This window comes from Rhincodon typus, chromosome 28, assembly GCF_021869965.1.
Source record: "Rhincodon typus isolate 14 chromosome 28, sRhiTyp1.1, whole genome shotgun sequence".
Lineage (NCBI taxonomy): Eukaryota > Metazoa > Chordata > Chondrichthyes > Orectolobiformes > Rhincodontidae > Rhincodon > Rhincodon typus.
In genome coordinates, this window is record NC_063359.1 from 32612555 (window position 1) to 32636327 (window position 23773).

Genomic DNA, 23773 nt, shown 5'->3' on the forward strand with positions numbered 1-23773 from the left:
AAAAATGTAATTCTGTCAGTTCAACTAATTTCTATGGCAAAGCATTCCATGTTGCAACAATTCATATTAGTATCACATCTGCATACCTGTGTGGATTTGTTTGTCAGTTATGACTATTCAATGCAAACATTAAAATCAGTGCCTAGTTTGATTGTGCAATCATTGACTTGAATGAAAACACGACTAATTATAATGCTGGAAGATTAGCTGCTTTGGTATGAATTCCAATTTTGTATTTACATTTAGATGATAGAGACTATTTCTTTTTAATATTAAACCATGCTCTGTATTCTAATCATTGCAGGGAATAGCTTCTGTGTAATTGTCTTTACCTCATGGATACGCAAGAATTTCAAGTTGAACAAGAACCTGGAAAAGGCAGTGAATTTTTCCAGCTGAATGAGTACATGTCTCCTAGAAATTGTGTTAAATTGGTCAAAACTGAGTCACTTGCAGATTTCAGATGAAGTGCCCCAGAAGGTGGACGCTACCTAAGTAGAAGGAACCATTTACATTCTCGGTGAGCTAGTTGTGAAAGCAGATCAGTGAAAATATGGGTAAAGGAGAAGAAAGTGGGTCTCATAGACTAGATTAGCTGGACACAGCTTGAAGGAAGGGGCACGTGACAACAGAAAAAAATGAGAAAAGGATACAAGTTCAGGGCTACATCCAGGTAGTTTAGAGAATGGAAAGGGAAAGGAAGAATGCAGCAGAGGCTGCTGAACAGAAGGTCTCACTCATGAGTATAGGAGTGCCTTGCATTTGTTGTCAGAAGTGAGGGCAAAATTTTCAGGGATTGAAGGGAAATGTGAAACTATTCAATAGAGAATAAATGGGAATGTAGAAGAATAATGAAGAATTGGGATACATATTTTTTTGGGCAAACTGTGTGGAATGAGGGAGGAGTCGAAAAGAAATGCATGACAAAGCAGAGGAAGGCAGAAGGCGGGAATATTGTAAGAAGAGTTCAAAAGAAACAGGGAGAATCAAGTTATGAGCTCAGCTCCATAGCAGCAGCCACAATGTGCACACAAACAGCATATGTAAACTAAGGTTAGAAACAGAACAAAGGCTAAGAGTGAGAAAGAGACAATAATGCGGATCCAAAGTTAAAGTTAGAGGTCCTGTAGTGGGAAGAACTTGACATTAGTTGTTTGGATGGAGTAAGTTTGGAGCACCAGCGAGTCGATGCCTAGATTCAGAGACAGGAGCTGTTTGAGGGGCACTTTTCTAGAAGTTTAATTAAAAATGGACAGCCAAGGAAGTGTAGAAAGTCAGCAATGAACCAGCACATGTCGATAAAATTTAAAAAAAAAACAAAACATGCTGGAAATACTCCATGCTGAAGAATGCCAGACCTACTTTTACTTTTATTTCAGATATTTCAGGATTTGCAGTATTTTTGCTTTAATTTCAGCAAAGGTTGATTTTAAAATTCTCATTTTTGTGTTCAAATCCTCACAGGGTTTTGCTCCCTCCTACTTTTTTTAATTGCCTTCAGTAGTACTACCTCATAGCAATTTCAATTTTACCCTCTTTTACTGGTCTCTTTCACTTCCTTTGTCCAACTTTCAGCTACCTCAGACCAAAAACTCAGAATCCCATCCTAAACCTTTTCATCGCTGTCTCTCCTTTAAGATGCAGTTTAACACTTAGGACATTGACAATGCTTTCTTTCTTAACTGTTTATGCTGCTGTGAAATATCTTGAAATGTTTTATTAGGTTAAAGGCATTACATAGTTGCATATTGTTCATATTGTTGTTGCAGACTATGAGTTATGCTCCTGTCAGTTCAATTGCTGCTTTAAGAGTTTCTTCAAAGCCTCCATTATTCACCATATAATGGTGCATACATTTATATTATATGGGAATATTGCCAGAGACAATAGTTACAGAGAAATTATTGATTCAATGAGTACAGATATTACAATATTACAGTTTCTGGATTCTGTGTTATCTTACAGGAATGCACTTATCTGCTTGCTAATGTCAGTCATGTTATTCCTTTTTCCTTTTGTAGCTAATAAATGTGTCATTCTACACAAGAACATCTGAATAATACAGTAAAAATAATTTATAATTCGTAACAGTAATACCAGAATTGCAAATTCTTGGTTTCCACAGTAATCTGTACCCAATTTATGTCTTCCTGATGAAGATATTTCCCGAATATCTGGATCCTATACACACACACGCCTGTCTGAGAAGCTAAATGGGTTTTCGATACTGGCTTGCTTGGATAGAAGAAACATTTTAGAGTTTTTTTAAAAATGTTCATTCACAGGCATGAGTTTCACTGTCAAGGACTGCATTTATTGCCCAACCCTGAATTGTATCTGAGACGATTATGATGAACCACCTTCTTGAGCGTGACAGCTTCAGTGGTGCAAATGCCTTTGCAGTGGCATTTTTGTTGACATTTGGTACAGCTGAGTGGCTTGCTAGGCCATTTCAGAAGGCTTTTAAGAATTGATCATTGTGAACTGTGTCTCAGCAAGTGTCAGTATGCTTGAGAGCAGAAAAGAGAATGGAATGATAAAGTCTGTTTTTTATTAATGCCAGAGAACAAGATTATGTCCTATGGGTCACATTTATGACATTAGAACATCTTTGTGTAATTTTGCAAGGATACTGTGGATTACTTTATTATAGTCTCACTCTGACTAACAATGCAATTAATTCCCACACATTATTTTTAGGAAACACAATGCATGTGTGAGAAAAATTAACGTGTGGATATTTAAACCTGTTCCTCCGTAATAACCACATAATGCATTCAGTGCTAGAATGTGGAATCTTCTGTTTCAATTGCTACTACAATGAGACGGAAAACCACCAGCTTTCAATTGAAAGGAAATAAACTGTGAATTGAGCAACTTTCCTACATTAAAAAATTGAGTTCAGTCGAAAATAGTCCTTGTGTTCTCAGTTGTTGTAAATGTTGGAGGTTTAAACCATATTTTGTTCTATTTTTTCCCCTATTTCTCACTCAAGTTGCTGAGCTATATTTCTGAGTGTGTCCAAGTGGTAATCCTGCTCATCAAGTCTAGGGAGTGAGTGTTAACCTCACCAAACATTCACCCATATAAATTGCCAATCATAGAATGGGACTCAAGACTATTCTTCCTCTCTCTCCATGAGATATTGAATCTAGAAAAGCCTAGTCTTCCTGGCACAGTATCACTACAGTGTCATCTGTTATCTTAATAGAAACAATTTCTCTTCAACTAAATGAAGTACTGAGAAAATTCATAGATAATATTCAAAATCTATAAAAATGTACAGACTCCAGAATTTGGAATCCCTGAAAGGGAAAGGTAATGACCTAGCGGTATTATCGCTGGACTGTTACTCCAGAGACCCCAGCTAATCTCCTGGGCACTTGGGTTCAAATCCTGCCACGGCAGATGGTGGAATTTGAATTCAAAACAAAAATCTGAATTACGAGTTTAATGATGACCATGAATATATTGTTGATTGTTGGGAAAAACCCATCGGATTCACTAATGTCCTTTAGGGAAGAAAACTGCTATGCTTACCTGGTCTGGCCTACACGTGACTCCAGATCTACAGCAATGTGGTTGACTCTTAACTACCCTCTGGGCAATTAGGGATGGACAATAAATGCTGCCTAGCCAGCGATGCCCTCATTCCATGGAATTAATAAAGAAAAAGAAAGAAACAGCATTTGTGGTTTATTGTTTGCTTTTGCTGACTGTGTTGTAGCAGGCTATTCCCAGGCATTACACAATTATCACCAGTAAATAAGATGTTACACGCAAATCTTGTTTGAGTTTCAGTATGAAGAGATAAAAAAGTTTCTCGGAGTTATACAGCCAATCTGCATCTTTGTTACATTGTGGGGAGAGCCATTCCCATGAATTAACAACTCAGAGATGACGGATGGAACTGAGGCAAAGTTGGGAGATACAGCATATGTGTTGAAAGTTAATCTCAAATTTCCAAATTGATTCCTCAATGTTGAGGAATCAACCTCAACCTCAACCTCAACTTCCTCAACCTCATCATAAATTAGAATTGCAGGGCTTGTTTTGGTAATTTTTCATGTGTTTCCCATAAACACCTCTATAACTGTGTCCACTAAATTTTGGTTGAGGAAGAAAATTATCAAAATAAAGGGTACAATCCACAAGACTCCACCCATTTTTACAGATGATTTTGTTGCCCTCATCAAGACATTTAGAATCAGCATACATGGCTGAATTTTAGTTATTTTCCTGTACCTCAAAAGTGCAATTCTCATCTCCTGCAGTCTGCTCTTTACTGTACAGTCAACAGAATTTTAGAACCCAAGACTGTATTACCTGACCTTTACGTATTGATTAATTTGCCTTCACTCTTGGAGCTTACAATATGGATTCTGAACTGCTACTGTGGGACTGAGATCACACATTTTAAGTACATCACGTTGTTGATAAAAATTAGTTTTGAAATCCCCGAAGCCGTCTCTTGCCTTTCCTTTTTCTCATTAAGACAGTTTAAATTAAAAAAAGCAGTAACATCACTGGTGATTTGAGATTGTTTTCCTGAAATTTAAAAGCTACTATGTCTTCTAATTCTTGTCAGTGTCAGAGAGGCTCTGGGATTGACTATTGGCCAGATAGATAATATTAGATGTTACCGTTTCTTTTCTCATGTTCTTAATTATTTTCTTTTCTCTGTAGTAAACATACAGTGGCCAAATTTGCACATAAATGCTGGTCTTTTGGACAGGTTACCTGATAACTGCTGGTAAAATTGGGATTATACCCAACAAGGGTCAATGTTATGAGGAGAAGAATGGAAATAAAATAGGCAAACAATTTCAAATAACAAATTCAAATAACAAAACAGATGGTGGTGGGCAAGGGATAAGAAAGTGGAAAAGAACTGGTCTAAAAGTGATGAATTTAGAATGACTGCTGAGTCTAGTGAAATGGCAGTCAGCACTCCAAGGGATGCAGCTGCACTGCAACGTCTTGCTAACCGAATCAAAGGGATTCCCATGATGTGAATATACCTTTGTATTACAGGTCTGGAAAGAGGCTGCAAAGTGGTTCATCCTGAAAAAATCTGTAATGTAGGACCCTGTGCTCTACAAGCTGCCCCCAGATGCACATGTGGAAACAAACATAACATCCATTAGGGGACCATCAACTCAGTCAAAGTTGCTCTTAGATATGCCCAAAATATGTGGATCTTTCAGTGCAAAGAGCACATTCCAAGGTCCATGGCCATGTGCTTACAGGTACACTAATGCAGTGGGGAAAGGCCACTGTCTAAATCCCAATTGTCATATTATACCAGGCTAGAAACCTTCCAGGTGTAAAACTGGAAGGCTGTATCCCCCTGAGAATATATGACATGAAATATAAATGCCCATTATAAATATAACCAGATAAGGTACATGTGATGAGGCACCTTGTGTATTGTGTTGAAGAAAACCTGATGTAGTTCATTCTATCTACTGTTGTGAAGTACACCTTTCCAAATTTTAGGAATAAAGTATATTTTTGGGGGAAAAGTAGTCACCGAGGTTACTTTACAGTTTTATAGACACAAGCCTTGATATTGTACTGAGGTATAACTTTATGCACATCAATACTTTAATAAATGTCAGGAATTCATTGCAACCTGTATGTAATTTATGGATATCAATATTGAGATTGGTTTGTATTCCACTCTTTCCTCAAACTGAACACATTTTGCTGTGCTTCAAAGGTGGACTACTGCTCTGACTGAGTACCAGCTGTTGTAAATAAATGCTATCTTGCAATAGAATTGAGATGTCCCTCATCTTATTGCAAGTTCTTAGCAAACTGATTCACAGAGCAATAAGCACAATAAACAGCCATAAGGATATATTCTATTCAAAATGTGAACTGAGTTTGAACATCCTCAATGAGTTTATTCTGGCCTGTAACAAAACATTGTTTACAATTTGCAAATATCAATCAGAGGGGTCTACACTGGTATATTAAATTTATTCTGAGCTTGAAAATCTCACGTGCATTTTCAGGCAAAAGGGAGGACATAAGATAATTACAGTATTTTTCCATCTCAGACCAAAGACACTTTTTATATTTTCAGCATTTATATTTTTTAATGTTTCCTCAGTTTTTATTGCTTTTCTGTCCAGAAATCCATTACATGTCATAATCACTTCTGGTGAAAAGGAGATCCTGATATTAACTTGGCTTTTCACAATTCAATTTAAACTCATGTTCTGTAATTTGCCTGTAAATATCTGGTATATCTTTGCGAGCTCATCAGTAAGATGCTTTCCCTAAAGGCTACTTTTTTCAAAGACAACAGTCTGCAAATGCATCAATACACTTGTTTTAATATATAATCCAAGTTATTTTGCAATGATGTAAAGAAAGAAATGAATAGCTTTTCCTCGCAACAGAGTTTTATTTCTAGGTTCTGCATCAGCTTGTGGCTGTTTGTTACATTGCTTTCTGAGTTTGCCTGTTTTTTGGTGACCAGAACTAAATATGACCCTTGAAATGAGGTGTGATAGAGCACTGTACAATTTGATCTTTATGCCCTCTGACTTACACATTAAAATGTGACTTTTCTGTTTGCTGCTCTGCATTGATTACATTGAACTCACAAAATCTCCCAGGTTCATTTTTAACTTCATCTCATCATCCTCAGCTATTTTAGTACAATTAACATGGGGAGATTTACTTTGCATCTGACCTGCGAGGGCTTGAGAATGACACTGGATAGCTGAAATGAAAGCAAGTTCCAACTTGCAGCACTAACCTTGAATGGAACTCAAGTAAAAATAAACACCTAATAAATCTATATCCAGAACTATCAATCTTGTATTGGCATCATATATAGAGCAAGTGCACTAAATAAGAGGAGAGGGGAATCAGCGGGGCAAAAAGCCGAGGGGTCGGGAGGGTTAAAACAGCTGGGCAGGATTGACAGATGGAATTTAATATCAGCAATTGTGAGGTTATTCATTTCAGACTGAAAAAGTATAGATCAGGGAATTTATTAGAAGGCACAAAGTTAAATACAATGGATGACCAATGAGATTTGGGGGTTCAGATGCTTAGCTGTAAAATGCCACGAACGGATGCAGAAAGTAGTCAAGAAGGTAATGGAATGCTGACCTTCATATTTGGAGGTCTGGAGCATAAGAATGCCGATGTAATGCTGCAGTTATATGAAAGGATGTTTTCGCCCTGTAGGGTGTTCAAGGTAGGTTTACAAGGAAGGATACCTGGTCTTCAGGGGTTAATTTGAGTAGAGATGAGATAAATTATTTATTCTGTAGAATTTAGAAGGTGAAGGGGGTGATCTAATTGAGAGCTTCAGGATATTAGCAGGTTAAAGATAAACTATTTCCACTGGCTGAAGTTACTGAACCGGTTGGTGGAAAGAGTCTAAAAATGAAGGGCAGGCCATTCAGGAAAGATGTTAGAAAGCACTTCTATAATAGAAACAGCAGCAATGGTTTGCAATTCTTCCTCAAACAGCGGTAGATGCTAATTCGATTGTTAAATTTAAATCTGAGAAACACAAGTTTTTAACCAAGGGCTAATAGACCCAAAGCAGGCCTATGGAGTTTTGCCACAGGTCAGCCATGATCTTACTGAGTGGCCAGGCAGGCTGGAGAGACTAAATTGCCTACTCCGGCTCCCACCCCATGTTGAGACACCCGGTGTCTCTTGCGGTGGGTGGGAAGAATGATGTCACTGCCCAGGCACGCGGTGCGAAGACGTCAGGCGCAGGCCCCGCCCCTATCCCGACGCCGGCGGATGCGCGTGCAGGCGCTGCGGTTGCTGTGGAAGAAGCGGCTCCGCTTCATTCAAACAGGCGGTGGGGGCGCCGGCCCTGGAGGTGAGGTGAGTGATAAACACGCCGTGTGGGTTAAAATGGCTGGGCAGGATTCAGCAGATCTGGCCTGCATAGTAGGGCATGCGCGATTAATAATATTTGATGATCGGTGCTTCTCTTTCTCTTCCCCACCCACCCATCTATCACCCCTCCCCCCCCAATCACTGCCGTGGGAATTTTGGGTGGGGGGCGGGGGTTGGAAAGTGACGCGAAAGCTTTGCGGTTGCTAGGGAGGGAGGGAGGTAGGTAGGTAGGTTAGTCTGAGATTTACACTCCCTCCTGCAGACAAAATGAGAGAAAATAAACCTTGTTCCCCTCTGTAAAGATGTAATTTAAAAAAAATTGGAAACTTTTTCTTCCGACAGCTACGCGGGAAGTATTATCCCTCTTCTTGTTTGAGTGCAGTCTTATTTTGTTTGGTGCGTGTGTCATTTATTTTCTGAGCAAGTTTCGCAGCGCCTCGGCAACAAAAAAAGACAAAAAATGTGAGGGGTTCACGTATGTGTCACTCATTTGATGTATTTTGCAATTATTCGGAGCGTATTGGTGGTTTATTTCTCTTTGGTTCATGATTCGAACCTGCCGGGAGGCACGTAATTGATGTATTTATTCATACCGCATTTCATACACACTCTTATTTAAGTTGGATGGGCGAAAAATCTCCTTTCGGGGCATCTATTCGATGTGCGAATTTGGAAATCAGTAGTTAAGTTCTGAAACATCTCATTTTAATCAGGTACGTTAACTAGTGAGTGTGGGTTGTATTGTTCTCATATTTTAATGCGTGTAATTTTTAAAATTCCATTTAATTTTTTTAAAATGGATGGAGGTTTATAAGTATTCCTTCCACAATTACAGTGGGTGTTGAGTAGTGATTTCCAGAAGGCGTGGATAAACCGCCGTTCTGGATACGAACTTGGATTTCTTACTCTTTCTACTCCCCCACCCCCACTAGATGCCGATGCATATTTTGTCATTTTCCTTTCCCTTTTAATTTAGGGGTTAATTTGTCCTTCTCTGTGTGTGAGAAATCCGAGGTCTTTCCTGTTGTTCGTTGCAGGATCTGATTTTAAGCTTGCTGGTGTGGTAGGGAGGAACGTGTTGACATTTGTAGCGACAAGGTTTTCTCTTTGTCTGCACTGTCTATGCCACATTGCTGTCAGCATCATAAGAAGGCTGGAGTTCGATTTACGGTCTGAATGACATAACCACAAGCCTCCTCGTTAAATGGTTGTTTCTAAGAACGAGATACTTCGACGAAGTTTTGGTTTTCAACTAAAATTAACAGCATCTGAGATTTATAATTACTAGTGTGTATGAGTAAAAATGCTAATGAACAAAGTATATTGAATTCAGCTTTAAAATTAGCTATTAAAATCAATTTTCACACTTCTGCAATTATTTCAAGCTTTATTTTGGATTATCAGAATTAATGGCTCAACAACTATGATGAGAGAATGGTACATTTCATTCTCTGTAGTTGTATGGTCTGCATACAAAAGTGATCAATCAATAGTGCTACATAGCAAAATGTCTGGCATGCAATTTTGGAAATATTGTTTTCAAATGCATTGCAGTGAGTTTAAGTAGTCATGTATTCATAGATATTAATGCAAGGATTATTATAGTAAACTTTTGACATTAATGCAAAGCTTATGAAAAATGTTACAAATTAAGAATTCTCAAACGTAGTGTGAATTGGCTGAAAGTTCTATTCTTTTACATGATCAATGGTCTTAAAAGCAGGTTTGAAATCTGCAACACCATAAAGGGAAATCCCAGAAGTTAAAATTGGTGTAACATTTATGTGCTCACTCTAGGGGTCTCTGCAGTATGTATAATGCTTTCATATTCTACTGTTTACAGTGAATGTGTTGAAGTGCTAGAGTGAGTATGCTGCAGGCTTTGCAATTTGGGTATGTGTGGAAAAGATCAGAGGCTTGCTGAGAAGTGTGAAAAGGTATCTGCTTGCACTTTGTTGTGAAACCTCTGAGTACATTATCCATTTTATATGTAGGTACATTTTATTGAAAAGTAATTTGGGTGGGTCTAAGATAAATCTTGATTCCAACAGTCATAAGCACTCAGAACTTCACTGATTGAGTGAATTATTAGTTATAGAAAAGAGAACTGATCATTCCTGAAAACTATACAAGTCCTAATGGAAATTGGTAAATGCTGGTTAAGACCTGGAATCATTGAAGTTGTGAAGTGTTCCCTGCAGTCAGTTAGCCAGCCAGAACTCCTTATGCAGAATATTGGGATGGTGATAGCATAGTGGTGTTATTGCTACGTTGTTGATCCAGAGACCCAGGTAATGTTCTGGGGACTCGGGTTTGAATCCTGCCGTAGTGGATGGTGGAATTTCAATTCAATTTAAAAAAAATCTGGAATTAAGATGCTGGCTATGAAACCATTGTCAATTGTCAGGAAAGACACAACCGATTCACTAATGTCCTTTTAAGAATGGAAACTGCCATTCTTACCTGGTCTGGCCTACAAGTGACTCCAGACCCACAGCAAGTGGTTGACTCTTAACTGTCCTCTGGACAATTAGGAATGAGTAATAAATGCTGCCCTAGCCAGTGAAGCCCTCATCCTGTGAATGAATAAAAAAAAATATGGTAGGGAAACTCTGTCCATGTTTCCATGGCATGGTGTGAGGGATCAATACCTAGAGATGGGTGAGAAAATTGGAGGAAAAACAGCGGAAGTTTGAGAAACTGCCAAATGTTTTTTCAATGTTGATTGTGATAAGCCAAATGCTGTATTGCAAATTCTGCTTTGTACAAAACAAGCTATATTGAAGATCGGTAATTAGATTGTGCAGTTTAATTCTTTTAGCGTCTGAGGTTGGTGGTTGAATAGAACATTTGACTCTAAGTTGACTATAAACCCATATTTTATCGAATGTCAAGGCAGGATGCTCCAGCTTTGCAATATTGCCTGCCTTCATTTCATGCTATTGCCCCTTTCATTTCAGCATGACTTTGCCTTAACCAATATTTGTACTTTTGACATGACATTGTGAAGGATTATTCAACTTCATGGCCACACTCTGTACTACTCTAAGTTTCATTAATTTATTGCCATCATTTTCATTTGATTCTGAGTTTCCTAAATGTAGAACATTTGAGATCCTTGTCCCTTTTCCAGGCTCTCAACCCATCTGATATCAACTGCCTCTTTTCACATACAGTTCTCTGACTTTGGGTCCTGCCACAGTTTAATTTCCATTCTGTGTAACTCATAAAGTTAATGTCTTGACCATACCTGAGGAATTTCCTCCATAGACTTCTCCAACATGCTATTTTACACCCTGCCATCGTGACTGGTTGGCTACAGCACATTCTAAATCCCTCTTTCTTTCAGTTATCTGTTTTATTAGATTGTTGTTTCCATTTTCACCCTAGTCCAACAACAACAAGCTAATTGTTGTATCCTCTGTATAGCTAAGATTACTTCACTCGATACATACCAGGGGTTAAATTTAGTTTTTCTTGTTTCTTAAATAAATCATGAAGGATAAACATCATGTGTACCTGTAATGCATTTTTCTTTTAAGTAGTTAGCAACCAAATGATCTACCCATCCAACATGATCTTCAAAAAAGAGGTCTGTTGTTGCCTCTCTGTAACTAGTTGTATTAATTCCCATTTCCCCGCTTCTCTCCATGGAGATATCTTGCAACCTTCAGGGGAAAAAAATGGATGATAAAAACATTAGTTTGCATTTAATGTGATATATTTGATAGGAACAATGAGGAGATATAATAAAACATGAAATGATGTAATCCTAAAAGGGGTGCAGGAGAAGAGGGGCCTGCAGGTATACGTGCACAAGTTGTTGAAGATGGCAAGGCTGGTTGAGGAAGGCTACTAAGGCATTTGGGATCCTGGGCTTTATAAAAGCTGATTACAAAAGCAAGGAAGGTTTGGAGGACTTTTCAAAAACACTGTTTCAGTCTCAATTTGGAGTATTGTGACCAATTCTGGGCACCACTCTTTAGGAAGCACATGAGTAAGAAGAAATGTGATAGAGGTGCTCAATCATGAAGCAGGTAGAGTAGTTCGGGAGAAACTGCTCACTTTGAAGGAATAGACTTAAATTTAAGGTAAATGGCAGGAGTTGTCGAACGGATTAAAGGATGATTTTTTTTTTTACCCAAAGGGTTGCAGATATCTGGAACTCTTTGCCTGAAAGAATGGTAGACGTGGTGACCGTCACAACTTTGAAGAACTGTTTACGTCATTTGAGGTACCATAGCATACTGGTAGACAGGATGGTCAAGAAGGCGTTTAGCATGCTTGCCTTCATTATTCAGACCATTGAGTATAGGAGTTGGGATGTCAATTTGAGGATATACAGGATATTGGTGAGGCCTCTTCTGAAATGCTGTGTGCGGTTCTGGTCACCCTGTGTTAGGAAGGATATTATTAAACTGGAGAAAGTTCAGAAAAGACTTACCACGAAGTTGCTGGGAATGGAGGGTTTGAGTTATAAAATAGGCTGGATAGGCTGAGACGTTTCTCATTGGAGCTTGGAGGTTGAGGGGTGACTTGAGTGATGTTTATAAAATCATGAGGGGCATAGATAAGGTGAAGAGCAAAGGTCTTTTTCCTAAGGTGGGTGAGTTCAAAACTAGGGGGTATATTTTTAAGATGAGATGGGAAAAGTTTAAAAGTGACCTGAGGGGCAACTTCTTAATGCACGGGGTGGTTTTTATGTGGACTGAATTGCCAGAGGAAGTGGTAGATGCAGGTACAGTTACAACATTTAAAAGCCAAGTGGATAAGTACTTGCCTTGTTTCTGACTGTAGGGGACTTTGTATTCGTCTTCATTAATCTTTTTATCTTCGAATGCCAATAGATGCTTTTGTATGTTCCCAGAAAAATACTCTTGAGTAGGTAGGTGCTTGATGACCGTTGCAGACATGATGTACTGAAAGGCCTCTTTCTGTGCTGTAAAACTCTGATTCCAACAACTGGCAATTATGTAATTACTGGATACCAATGGCACTGCTCTGATTTACCATCATATCAGTTTTGTTGGTGAACATTTGTTTACGCTTCATCATGTGCACCACTACTGAATTCACTTGTAGCCACATCCAGTATCCAAATTTGTATTCTTCCATCTGGAATCTGGAGTAAAAAATTTAGTCTGTTTATCCCATTCCTAAAACTGTGGTTCTGGGATTAATTGGCAGCACCTCACTGATACTCCAGCTGAGATTAGCAAATTCAGTACAGTTTGAAAATCAAACATGGGTCCTTTGAGATCTGTACAGCTCAGCTGATCACTGCTTTATTTCATTGAACCATTATTAGTGCAGTGTGGCTTAGTTTGCATAATTATTTGCTTAGCTTTGGGAGTGTCTCAGTTGCAATAAAGATAAATTTGACATATTCTTGAGATCTGGATATCTATCATTGTGTACAATACCTGTACTGTTTTGTCTCTTGCAGGATTCCAAGGATTGTAGCATTAATTAACTGCTGCACAAACTAATCCAGGACATCAGTGCTTTGAGAGAGTTGACCATATGCAGTTCAGTAATGTTGTAATCACGCTTGAACTGTTTAAACTGCATCATCAGTTTCTAAAATTAGAACAGAATAAAACAACTCTTTAAATTGCCTCAATTCAGACGATATAAAAGACAAAGAAATACTGTAAACACCACACATCTCCCATTGTGGCTAAATTGAGCAACTGTCATTGAAGCCGGGGTCAGTGATTATCAACTCTTCATACCAAAGGAAAGCTGAAAACATCATCCATCTCCCATCGAGATTCAATTAAGCAGCCCATCGTTTCAACGGGGGTAGTGACTATTCAAAATTTCACACCAAAGAAAAGCTTCTGTGCGTGTGATTTTGAAGAAAAGAAAAAAAAGAGAGTGAATTTTGACATTCAGTGTTTGGGCTGCTTATCAAGCCTGTGGTGGAGTGACAAACAGGCCATTATTAAACCATCACCAAGGAAACCACAGCTGTGCAACATTACGCAGAGAGAACGCAGGAGGCATCCTGAGAATATTTCATTTCAAGAACTAACTCAAGTTCACCATTAATATTTCTGACTTGTTTGAAGCTTTGATTTCTTCAAACTTTAATATACTCTTCCAAAATCCAATTTCTCATGTGTTAAGTTGCTGCAATGGGGAAGTCCAACAGCAAGCTGAAACCAGACGTTGTGGAGGAGCTGACAAGGAAAACCTACTGTAAGTATTTAAATAAATGTAAATTATGAAGGCATGTTTATTTTCCAACTTCAATTTTTCTTTATCTTCCCTTATGCAATGTACAATTCTTTAGGTTGTGGGTAGATTCTGTATACTGGCCCTATCATCAACCAACTAACATAATTTGAGAACAAGCCATTAGGGTGTGCACTATGGCAACTAAGATGGCATATTTTTAAAGAAGGACTTCTGTTGGTGAAGAATTCTGTAAGATTGTCCCTGCTCTTCTCCCCATATAATCTGCTGAATAAAGTTTTAACCCACATTTTTCTGCAGAGTGGTTGGATACAATTTCAAGATAAAATCGTGTAGTTTTGTTGGCTTTTTTGCTATTGAGAAATGTTCTGATGAGACTTTAAACACAGTAGACTTTAACCCTGGTTCCTTATGCTATTGATGGTTTAGCCTCAATATTTTTTAGAGCCCGTCATGCAATATTAATCATATAAATAAACTTTTCAGTCATTTCAATTTTGTATCATTGTATGACAAATGTAATGTTGTGCAGTAAATTTGTAATTGTTTTGCACCATTTTCCTCGCGTAACAATGAGCTGTTAATTGTCATTGACCATTCAACACTCATGTGTTGAACATTTGGTAAATGTTACACATTTGAAGAGGAAAAAAAACTTTGCATTTATTCCTTGATATTGTTATACTCAGAATTTCAGCCAGACTCCTTAATTTGTCTACATCAATGTTTATGTCTTCTCCATATCTATTGTTGGACAGGAACACAGATGGCCAAATCAGAAAAGTCTCCGTATCCCTATATTTGCAATGCAGTAAAACTAAAATATTCAATGACCGTCAGAATTGTGCCAATGATTCCGAATCAGACTTTTTAAATAACCAAAATTCAGACTTTACGAGTAACTGATATCAGATGTGTAGTGATTGGAGCCAGGTGGACCTTGTTGACAACAAGATCCTAGCTTGGAGTTGTTAACCTGGGCCGATCAGTAAGCCCTGGATGACCCAAATAAATGGGAGATTTAGAATATCCTCAGTTCAAGGGACTGACTCTGAGCTGGCCAGTGTACTGTGCACAAGTAAATGAAGGGTGACTTGGTGACGGGATACCGGCCTCTGTGCAGTTATTTCAGACACCAAGTTTATAGCTTAAACAAAAGAATTAACAATTTATTAATAACACAGTAGCTTCAGCAGGGTTTTAAAAAAAAGTTATCTCATTGTCTATAATTTAAACCCATTTTCTTTGACTCTTGCCCCCACTTTCACAAAGACAGACAAACACACAGTTCAGGGATTAATTAGAAAGATAAATGAGATGTAACTGGCCAGTTCACTGAAGCAGACTGTACAACCTGTAACCTCACAGGCACATGGGATTGCATATTGCATGGATTCTGAAAAGACTGGTCAATGCAAACAGCTGTGCAAGACTCTTTGGGGAAGAGCGACCATAACATGATAGAATCAAGATGGAGAGTGAGGTATTTGATTTGGAGACTAGGGTGCTGAATCTTAAAGGAAACTATGAAGATATGAGGTGTGAGCGGAGCTTGATAGATCGGGGAAGAGTTACTTAAAGGGATGACAGTGGATAGGCAATGGCAAACATTCAAGGAACGCACGAGGGAACTGCAACAACTGTTTATTCCCGGCTGTAGCAAAAGCAAAATGGGTAAGAGAGCCAATCTATGGTTTACAAAGGAAATTAGAGTATCCAATCCAATCCAAGGAAGAAGCATACAGATTGGCCAAGAAAAATAATATGTCTGAGGATTGGCAGCAGTTTAGAATTCAGCAAAGAAGGACCAAGGGATTAATTAAGAAGGGGAAAATACAGTACAAAAGTAAACTTGCAGGGAACGTAAAGACTGACGCTAAGAGTTTATAAGTATGTGAAGAGAAAGAGATTGGTGAAGGCAAATGTACGTCCCCTATAGACAGAAATGGGGGAATGTATGATCGGGGACAAAGAAATGGCTGAGCAACTGAATACATACTTTGGTTCTGTCTTCACAAAATAGGACACAAATCAGAACCAGAAATGTTGGAGAATGCAAGATTTAGAGGGAAGAATTGAGAGATCAATATTAGTGGAGAAATGGTGTTGGGAAAATTGATGGGATTGAAGGTGGATGAATCTCCACGGCCTGATAATCTACATCCCAGGGTACTTAAGGAAGTAGCTCTTGAAATAGTGGATGCATTAGTGGTCATCTTCCATGATTCTATAGACTCTGGAACAGTCCCTGCAGACTGGGGAGTAGCTATTGTCACTTCAATATTCAAAAAGGAAGAAAACAGGGAATTATAGACCAGTAAGCCTAACATCGGTAGTGGAGAAAATTCTCGAATCCAAGATCAAGGACTCTATAGCGGAGCATTTAGAAAGCAGGATCAAACAGTCAGCATGGCTTAATGAAGGGGAAATCATGCTTGACAAATCTGTTGGAATTCTATGAAGATGTAACTAGTAGAATTGACAAAAGGCTGCCAGTCAGTGTGATATATTTGGACTTTAAGAAAGCATTTGACAAAGTCCCGGATAAGAGATTATTGTGCAAGATTGAAGTGCATGGGAGTGGGGGAAATGTATTGAGATGGATAGAAAACTGACTGGCAGAGAGGAAACAAAGAGTAGGAATTAATGGGTCCTTTTCAAATTGAGAGGCAGTAACTAGTGGGGTGCCATAGGGATCAGTGCTGGGACCTCAACTATTCACAATATATATTAATGATTTGGATGAGGGAACAAAATGTAATGTCTCCAAGATTGCAGATGATACCAGGTTGGATGGGAGGGTGAACTGTGACGAGGATGCAGAGATCCTTTAGCATGATCTTGACAGGTTGGGTGAGTGGGCAAATCAATGGTAGATGCCGTATAATTTGGATAAATGTGAGGTTATTCACTTTGGAAGCAAAATCAAGAAGGCAGATTAATACCTGATTGGCTGTAAATTGGGAGAGGGGAGTGTGCAGTGAGACCTGGGTGTCCTTGTGCACCAGTTGCTGAAGGGAAGTATGCAGGTGCAGCAGGGGTAAAGAAGGCAAATGATATGTTGGCCTTCATTGCGAGAGGTTTCGAGTACAGGAGCAGCGATGTGTTGTAGCAGTTATAGAGGTGAGACCACACCTAGAATATTGTGAGCAGTTTTGGTCTCCTCTTTGGAGGAAGGATGCTCTTGCTGCTGAGGGAGTGCAGCGAAGGTTTACCAGGCTGATTCTGGGGATGGCAGGACTGACGTATGAGGAGAGATTTGACTAGGTTAGGATTGTTTTCACTGGAGTTCAGATGAATGAGGGGGGATCTCATAGAGACTTACAAAATTCTAACAGGACTGGACAGGATAGATGCAGGGAGGATGTTCCCGATGGTGGATGTGTCCAGAATCAGGGGCTACAGTCTGAGGATTCAGGGTGGACCATTTAGGACGGAGATGAGGAGACATTTCTTCACCCAAAGAGTGGTGAGCCTGTGAAATTCATTGCCACAGGAAGTAGTTGATGCCAAAACATTGAATGTATTCAAGAGGTGGCTTGATATAACACTTGGGGTGAATGGGGTCGAAGGTTACGGGGAGAAAGCAGAATTCGGCTATTGAGTTGGATGATCAGCCATGATCATGATAAATCGCAGAGCAGGCTCAAAGGGCCGAATGGCCTCTTGCTCCTATCTTCTGTGTTTCTATGTTTAACCAGGTCTCATTACAGCCTGAATGTAGACATAGGCATTAGTTGGATACTAGAGGTGAGAAAAAGTAGTTGCCTTTGATGTCACTGGGAGTATCCAACCCAAGTTAATGCACCAAAGAGCCACAACAAAACTGGTCACCGTGGGTCAAAAGGAGAACTTTCATTTACCTTGAGTAATGCTTCACATTCAGTTTGGTCTGATAAGTAGCAAATCATATTTATGCTATGTAAATGGCAGTTGATGCGATCTTGAAAAGGGAAAAGGCTAGCTATGTTCTCCTACACTTTTGAGACAACACTATTGCTGAGTTTACATCCACAAATTACATAGTCGACCAGAGTTTGAGCTGGAATAGCCATTTCAATACTACGATCACAATACCAGGTCAGAGGCTGGTGCGTTCAAGAGAGTGGCTCATTGACTGCTCAAAGCCTATCCATAACCAAGTGTTAAGCCAGCACTGTGATCGATAGTTACCACAGTGGTTAAGAAAAGTAACTTCATTGAAAAATGTGTCAAAATATATGTTCAGTACTGATGCTTCACAGATATATAACTAGTACACCCTCAGTCTATGAAACCAAGTGACCGGGAAAAAAAGTCTACAATCATTGTGTATGTTTTTTTTCTTTTGTTTCAACTTCCTCTTTTTTTTAAAAATGTAGCTCTTATTGTTAAGTGAGTTACGATGGAATTCAAGCAAATGTCTGAACAAGCTTATCCCTAATTCCTGATTTATGAGTTATTAGCCATTTATTCTGCCTCCCTTTGAGGTGAGGACTTTTCCAACCATTGGAGTCTGAATGGGAATTGATTAATGTTCTGTGTTTCAAGGCACAGGGTATTGACTAATGGCTGCAGCATAAATAATTTCAGACGCTCCTGCAATGTAAGCAGCTTTCCTAGTTATCAATTACAGAATAATTTCTGCTCCATCATAAAAATCAATATAGTGAGTCTGCAGTTTTCTGAAAATGTTTTATTTATGTTGTTATTGCTGTTCATCATTGCTACTATATTCCTTTTTTTTAAAAATTAATTATCTCAGATTTGTTTGCAGCTATATTTCAAAAAATGCAGCCTTTAACAGCCAGTTCAGAAGCAGAGGAGAACAGTTGTTTCAAAATGTCCTCTAACTTTATTTCTAGATTGGATTGGGAGATATGTTGTATAGTACAACATTGAAACAGTGATAAATTGTATTATTGAAAAGTGAATTTAGATATATCACCTTTTGTGGTGATTATGATTCATCCTGTGAAAATAAAAGTTAAAGAATGCTGGATGTACTGATGGAATCCAAAGTGAAAGCCTTTGAAAATCTGGATATGTAACCTTGAAACAAAAGGGGCGGCACGGTGGCTCAGTGGTTAGCACTGCTGCCTCACAGCACCAGGTACCCAGGTTCAATTCCACCCTCGGGTGACTGTCTGTATGGAGCATAGAGCATAGAACAGTACAGGCCCTTCGGCCCACGATGTTGTGCCGAACTTTTACCCTAAACCTAAGGTCTATCTAACCTCCACTCTTACCTTATACTATCATCCATATGCCTATCTAATAGCCGCTTAAATGACCCTAATGAGGCCGATCCACTACCCTCTCCGGCAAGGCATTCCACGCCCCTACCACTCTGAGTAAAGAACCTACCTCTGACGTCTCTCCTACATCTACCTCCATTCACTTCAAAACTATGCCCCGTCGTAATAGCTACCTCCACCCTAGGAAAAAGTCTCTGGCTGTCCACTCTATCTATACTTCTGATCATTTTGTACACCTCTATCAAGTCACCTCTCATCCTTCGTCGTTCTAAAGAGGAAAGCCCTAGCTCTCTCAACCTTTCCTCGTAAGACCTTCCCTCCATTCCAGGCAACATCCTGGTAAATCTCCTCTGCACCTTTTTCAACACTTCCACATCTCTCCTGTAATGAGGCGACCAGAACTGGATACAATACTCCAGATGTGGCCGAACCAGAGTTTTGTATAGCTGGACCATAACTTCATGGCTCTTGAACTCGATCCCTCTATTAATGAAAGCAAACACACCATACGCCTTCTTAACAACTCTATCCACCTGGATGGCAGCTTTCAGGAAACTGTGGACATGAACCCCCAGATCCCTCTGCTCCTCCACACTGCCAAGAATCTTTCCGTTAACCCTGTATGCTGCTTTCAAGTTTTTTCTTCCAAATGAATCACCGCACACTTTTCAGGGTTAAACTCCATCTGCCACTTCTCAGCCTAGCTCTGCACCCTATCAATGTCCCTTTGTAACCTAGAACAGCCTATCTGCACTATCCACAACTCGACCCACCTTCGAATCGTCCGTGAACTCAGTAATCCATCCTTCCAGTCCTTCATCCAAATCATTTACAAAAATCACAAATAGAAGAGGACCCAGAACAGATCCTTGTGGTACACCACTTGTAACTGAGCACCATGTTGAATATTTTCCGTCCACTACCACCCTTTGTCTTCTAAGGGTCAGCCAATTCTGAATCCAGTCTGCCAGATTTCCCCCATCCCATGCCTCCTTACCTTCTGCATGAGCCCACCATGGGGAACCTTATCAAACGCCTTACTTAAATCCATGTATACCACATCCACTGCCCTACCTTCATCCACGTGTTTGGTCACCTCTTCAAAGAATTCAATAAGGTTTGTGAGGCATGATCTACCCCTCACAAATCCATGCTGACTATCACGAATCAAACTATGCCTTTCCAAGTGATCATAAATCCTATCTCTCAGAGCCCTTTCCAACAATTTGCCCACCACTGCATAAGACTAACTGGCCTGTAATTCCTGGGGTTATCCCTATTCCCTTTTTTGAACAAGCGAATGATGTTTGCCTCCCTCCAATCTTCCAGCATGGACAGTGAGGACGAAAAGATCATCGCCAAAGGCCCTGCGATCCCTTCCCTCACTTCCCATAGAATCCTTGGATAAATCCCATCAGGGCCGGGGGACTTATCTATCTTCAAGTTCCTTAGAATTCCTAGCGCATCTTCTTTACTAACATCGACCTCCTGTAGCTTACCAGCCTGTTTCACACTGTCCTTCTCTACAGCTAGGTCCCTCTCAGTTTTGAATACCGAAGAAAAGTGTTCATTAAGGACCTCTCCTATCTCTTTAGGCTCCGTGCACAAAATCCCTTTACAATCCTTTATTGGCCCTACCCTTTCTCTGGTCATTCTCTTATTCCTCACGTACATGTATAAAAGGCCTTGGAGTTTTCCTTGATCCTATCTGCCAAGGTTTTCTCATGCTCCCTTATAGCTCTCCTAAGCTCTTTCTTCAGCTCCTTCCTGGATAATTTGGATCCCTCTAGAGCCTTTTCCGTTCCTTGTTTCCTAAACCTTATGTAAGCATCCTTCTTCCTCTTAACCAGTCGTTCGACCTCTCTTGAGTTCCAAGGCTCCCTCACTCGACCGCATCTTCCCTGCCTGCTAGGGACAAATATATCGAGCACACGCAGTATGCATTCCTTAAACAATCTCCACATTTCAGTAGTGCTCTTCCCTGACAGCATCTGTTCCCATTTTATGTTACCTAGTTCTTACCTATAAGCTGGAGTTTGCACAGTCTCCCCGTGTCTGCGTGGGTTTCCTCTGGGTGCTCCGGTTTCCTCCCACAATCCAAAGATGTGCAGGCTAAGTGGATTGGCCATGCTAATTTGCCCATAGTGTCCAGGGATGTGTAGAGTAGATACGTTATAGGGGGATGGGTCTGGGTGGGATGTTCTGAAAGTTGGTGTGTACTTGTTGGGCTGAAGGGCCCGTTTCCACACTGTAGGGAGTCTATGTTAAATCCATCTTGTGGGCAAGATATTCAGTAATTTCAATGTAAATTATTTTTGCTAGTAATTTTTTTCCCCAGAAGCAGTTTCCCATTTGATAAAAAGAAACACTTGCACTTGTATAGAGCTTTCCACCACCACTGGATATCTCAAAGTGCTTTATTGCTAACTAAATACTTTAAAATGTAGCCACAATTGAAATGTATGAAACAAGGCAGACATTATCTGCAGCTAGCTCTCACAAATATCAACATGAAAATGACTAGACTTTTCTTCCAATGATGTTGATTGAGGGATAAAGATTGGCCAGGTTATTGGGAAACCTGGGATAATTCCCCTACTCTTTGAAATAGTTCCATAAGATCTTTCCATCTATCTGAGCAGGGAGATGGGGACTGTGTTTATCATTTCATCCAAAAGGGTGTACCTGTAACAGCATATCACACTCACTCTCAGTACTCCACTGGGATGTCAGCCTTGACTTTGTATTCAAGTGGAAGTAGAACTTGAACTTTGTGATTTAGATGTGTGCTTGTTACCAAGTGTGCCACTCTTTTAGAGTGCACTATCTGTAGAATGTATGATGATCTTGGCTGATATTAATACTGGGCAAGGCAGATCCCAGAATGAAATCTGGCGTGATAAATCATATGTTAATTTTTGTCATTGGTTACCTTGATGGTTAGTCACTGAATCATATTCATATAAGTCTGCAGATGTTCTTTAGGAATAGAACATAAGTTTATTATCCAAAAGAGAGAAAATAAACAAACAAGTGAAGTTCTGTCTTTCTACAGCTAGAAAGACCTTGACACAAATAGCAAATCAAAGTTTCAGCTTGGTTTTCAATCCTATCCTTTACAGATACTCAATTTCAGGGAAATGTGTCTCCAGTGTCAGCTTAATAAATCTTTACTCATCCAAATCTTTATCAATTTATTTTCCTTGAATGGCTTAGACAATAATTTTTAATGATTCATTTTTGATTCTGCTGGCATGAAACTTTCTTTCATAATTCTGAAGTTCTAATCTTTGAGTTCTAATAATTTGATCTCTATCCAGACTCTCTCAACTTGGAAATTACACAGACTATAAACTACTTTTGTTGAGATGACTGGTTCCCTTCAACTAAATGCTTGAATCTCCTGCTTGGAGAAACTGAACTGGAGTCCTGGTTCATCTGAACTGAATCTTGAATCTTCAGTTCTGAAATAAAAAATCTAAAGTAATGGTCTCAATAGTATAAACATTTTATCAATAAACACCACAGGGGTTCTTCCAGGCACTTGATTGCAATTACGTGTTTTCTTGGAATTGATACTCTTAGGATACTGTTTCAAATGAATTTCTGACCTCTTTACAAACAATTCTCCACAGAACTGACCTACATCTATTTACCTCAGTCTTAAAATTCAAATCCCAAAATTCAACGTATATATACAATATGCGTTTCATCATTTTAGTGCTTCTTTGCAGTACGATACCTAAAACACATCAAACACATTAGGGTTCAAATTCTACCAGTACGGGAGTCATGGAGTTGTATAGCATGGAAGCAGACCCTTCGGTCCAACTCGTCCATGCTGACCAGATATCTTAAATTAATCTAGCCCCATTTGTGAGCATTTGGCCCTTATCCCTCTAAACCCTTCCTATTCATATACATATCCAGATGCCTTTTAAATGTTGTAATTGTAGCAGCCTCCTCCACTTCCTGTGGCAGCTCATTCCATATACGTACCACCCTCTGCATGAAAAAGTTGGCCCTTTTGTCTCCTTTTAAATCATCTCCTCTCACCTTAAATATATGCCTTCTATTTTTGGACTCTGCCACCCCAGGGAAAAGACCTAAACCTCTGTAAGGTCACCTCTCAGCCTCCGACTCTCCAGGGAAAATAGCCCCAGCCTATTCAGCTTCTCCCTATGGTTTAAACCCTCCATTCCTGGCAAAATACTTGTAAATCTTTTCTGAACCCTTTCAAGTTTCACAACATCCTTCCTATAGTATGGAGACCAGAATTGCACGCACCAAAAGTGGCCTAACCAATGTCCTGTACAGCCACAGCATGACCTCCCAACTCCTATATTCAACGCACTGACCAATAAAGGCAAACATACCAAATGCCTTCTTCACTATTCTGTCTACCTGGGACTCCACTTTCAAGGAGCTATGAACCTGCACTCCAAAGTCTCTTT

At 39.5% G+C, this 23773-nt stretch overlaps 2 protein-coding genes across 3 annotated transcripts in view; both read left to right on the plus strand.

The window, feature by feature from the left end:
- Positions 1 to 13406, plus strand: part of gpr107 (G protein-coupled receptor 107) — a 127709-nt gene extending 114303 nt beyond the window's left edge. Inside the window, exon 18 of one of the 2 annotated variants that reach the window (XM_048613512.1) lies at positions 13328 to 13406. In XM_048613512.1, the coding sequence (XP_048469469.1) occupies positions 13328 to 13370 (43 nt within the window). In that variant the 3' untranslated portion in view covers positions 13371 to 13406. Of the gene's footprint in view, positions 1 to 12028; positions 12082 to 13327 lie in introns of those variants that run through there. The other variant, XM_048613515.1, reaches the window with a different exon arrangement.
- Positions 13407 to 13986: 580 nt separating this feature from the next.
- The window catches only part of LOC109931982 (neuronal calcium sensor 1), a 135685-nt gene continuing 125898 nt past the window's right edge, over positions 13987 to 23773 (plus strand). The window contains exon 1 of the mRNA XM_020531243.2: positions 13987 to 14085. Within this exon, the coding sequence (XP_020386832.1) occupies positions 14022 to 14085 (64 nt within the window). The 5' untranslated portion in view covers positions 13987 to 14021. The remainder of the gene's footprint in view (positions 14086 to 23773) is intronic.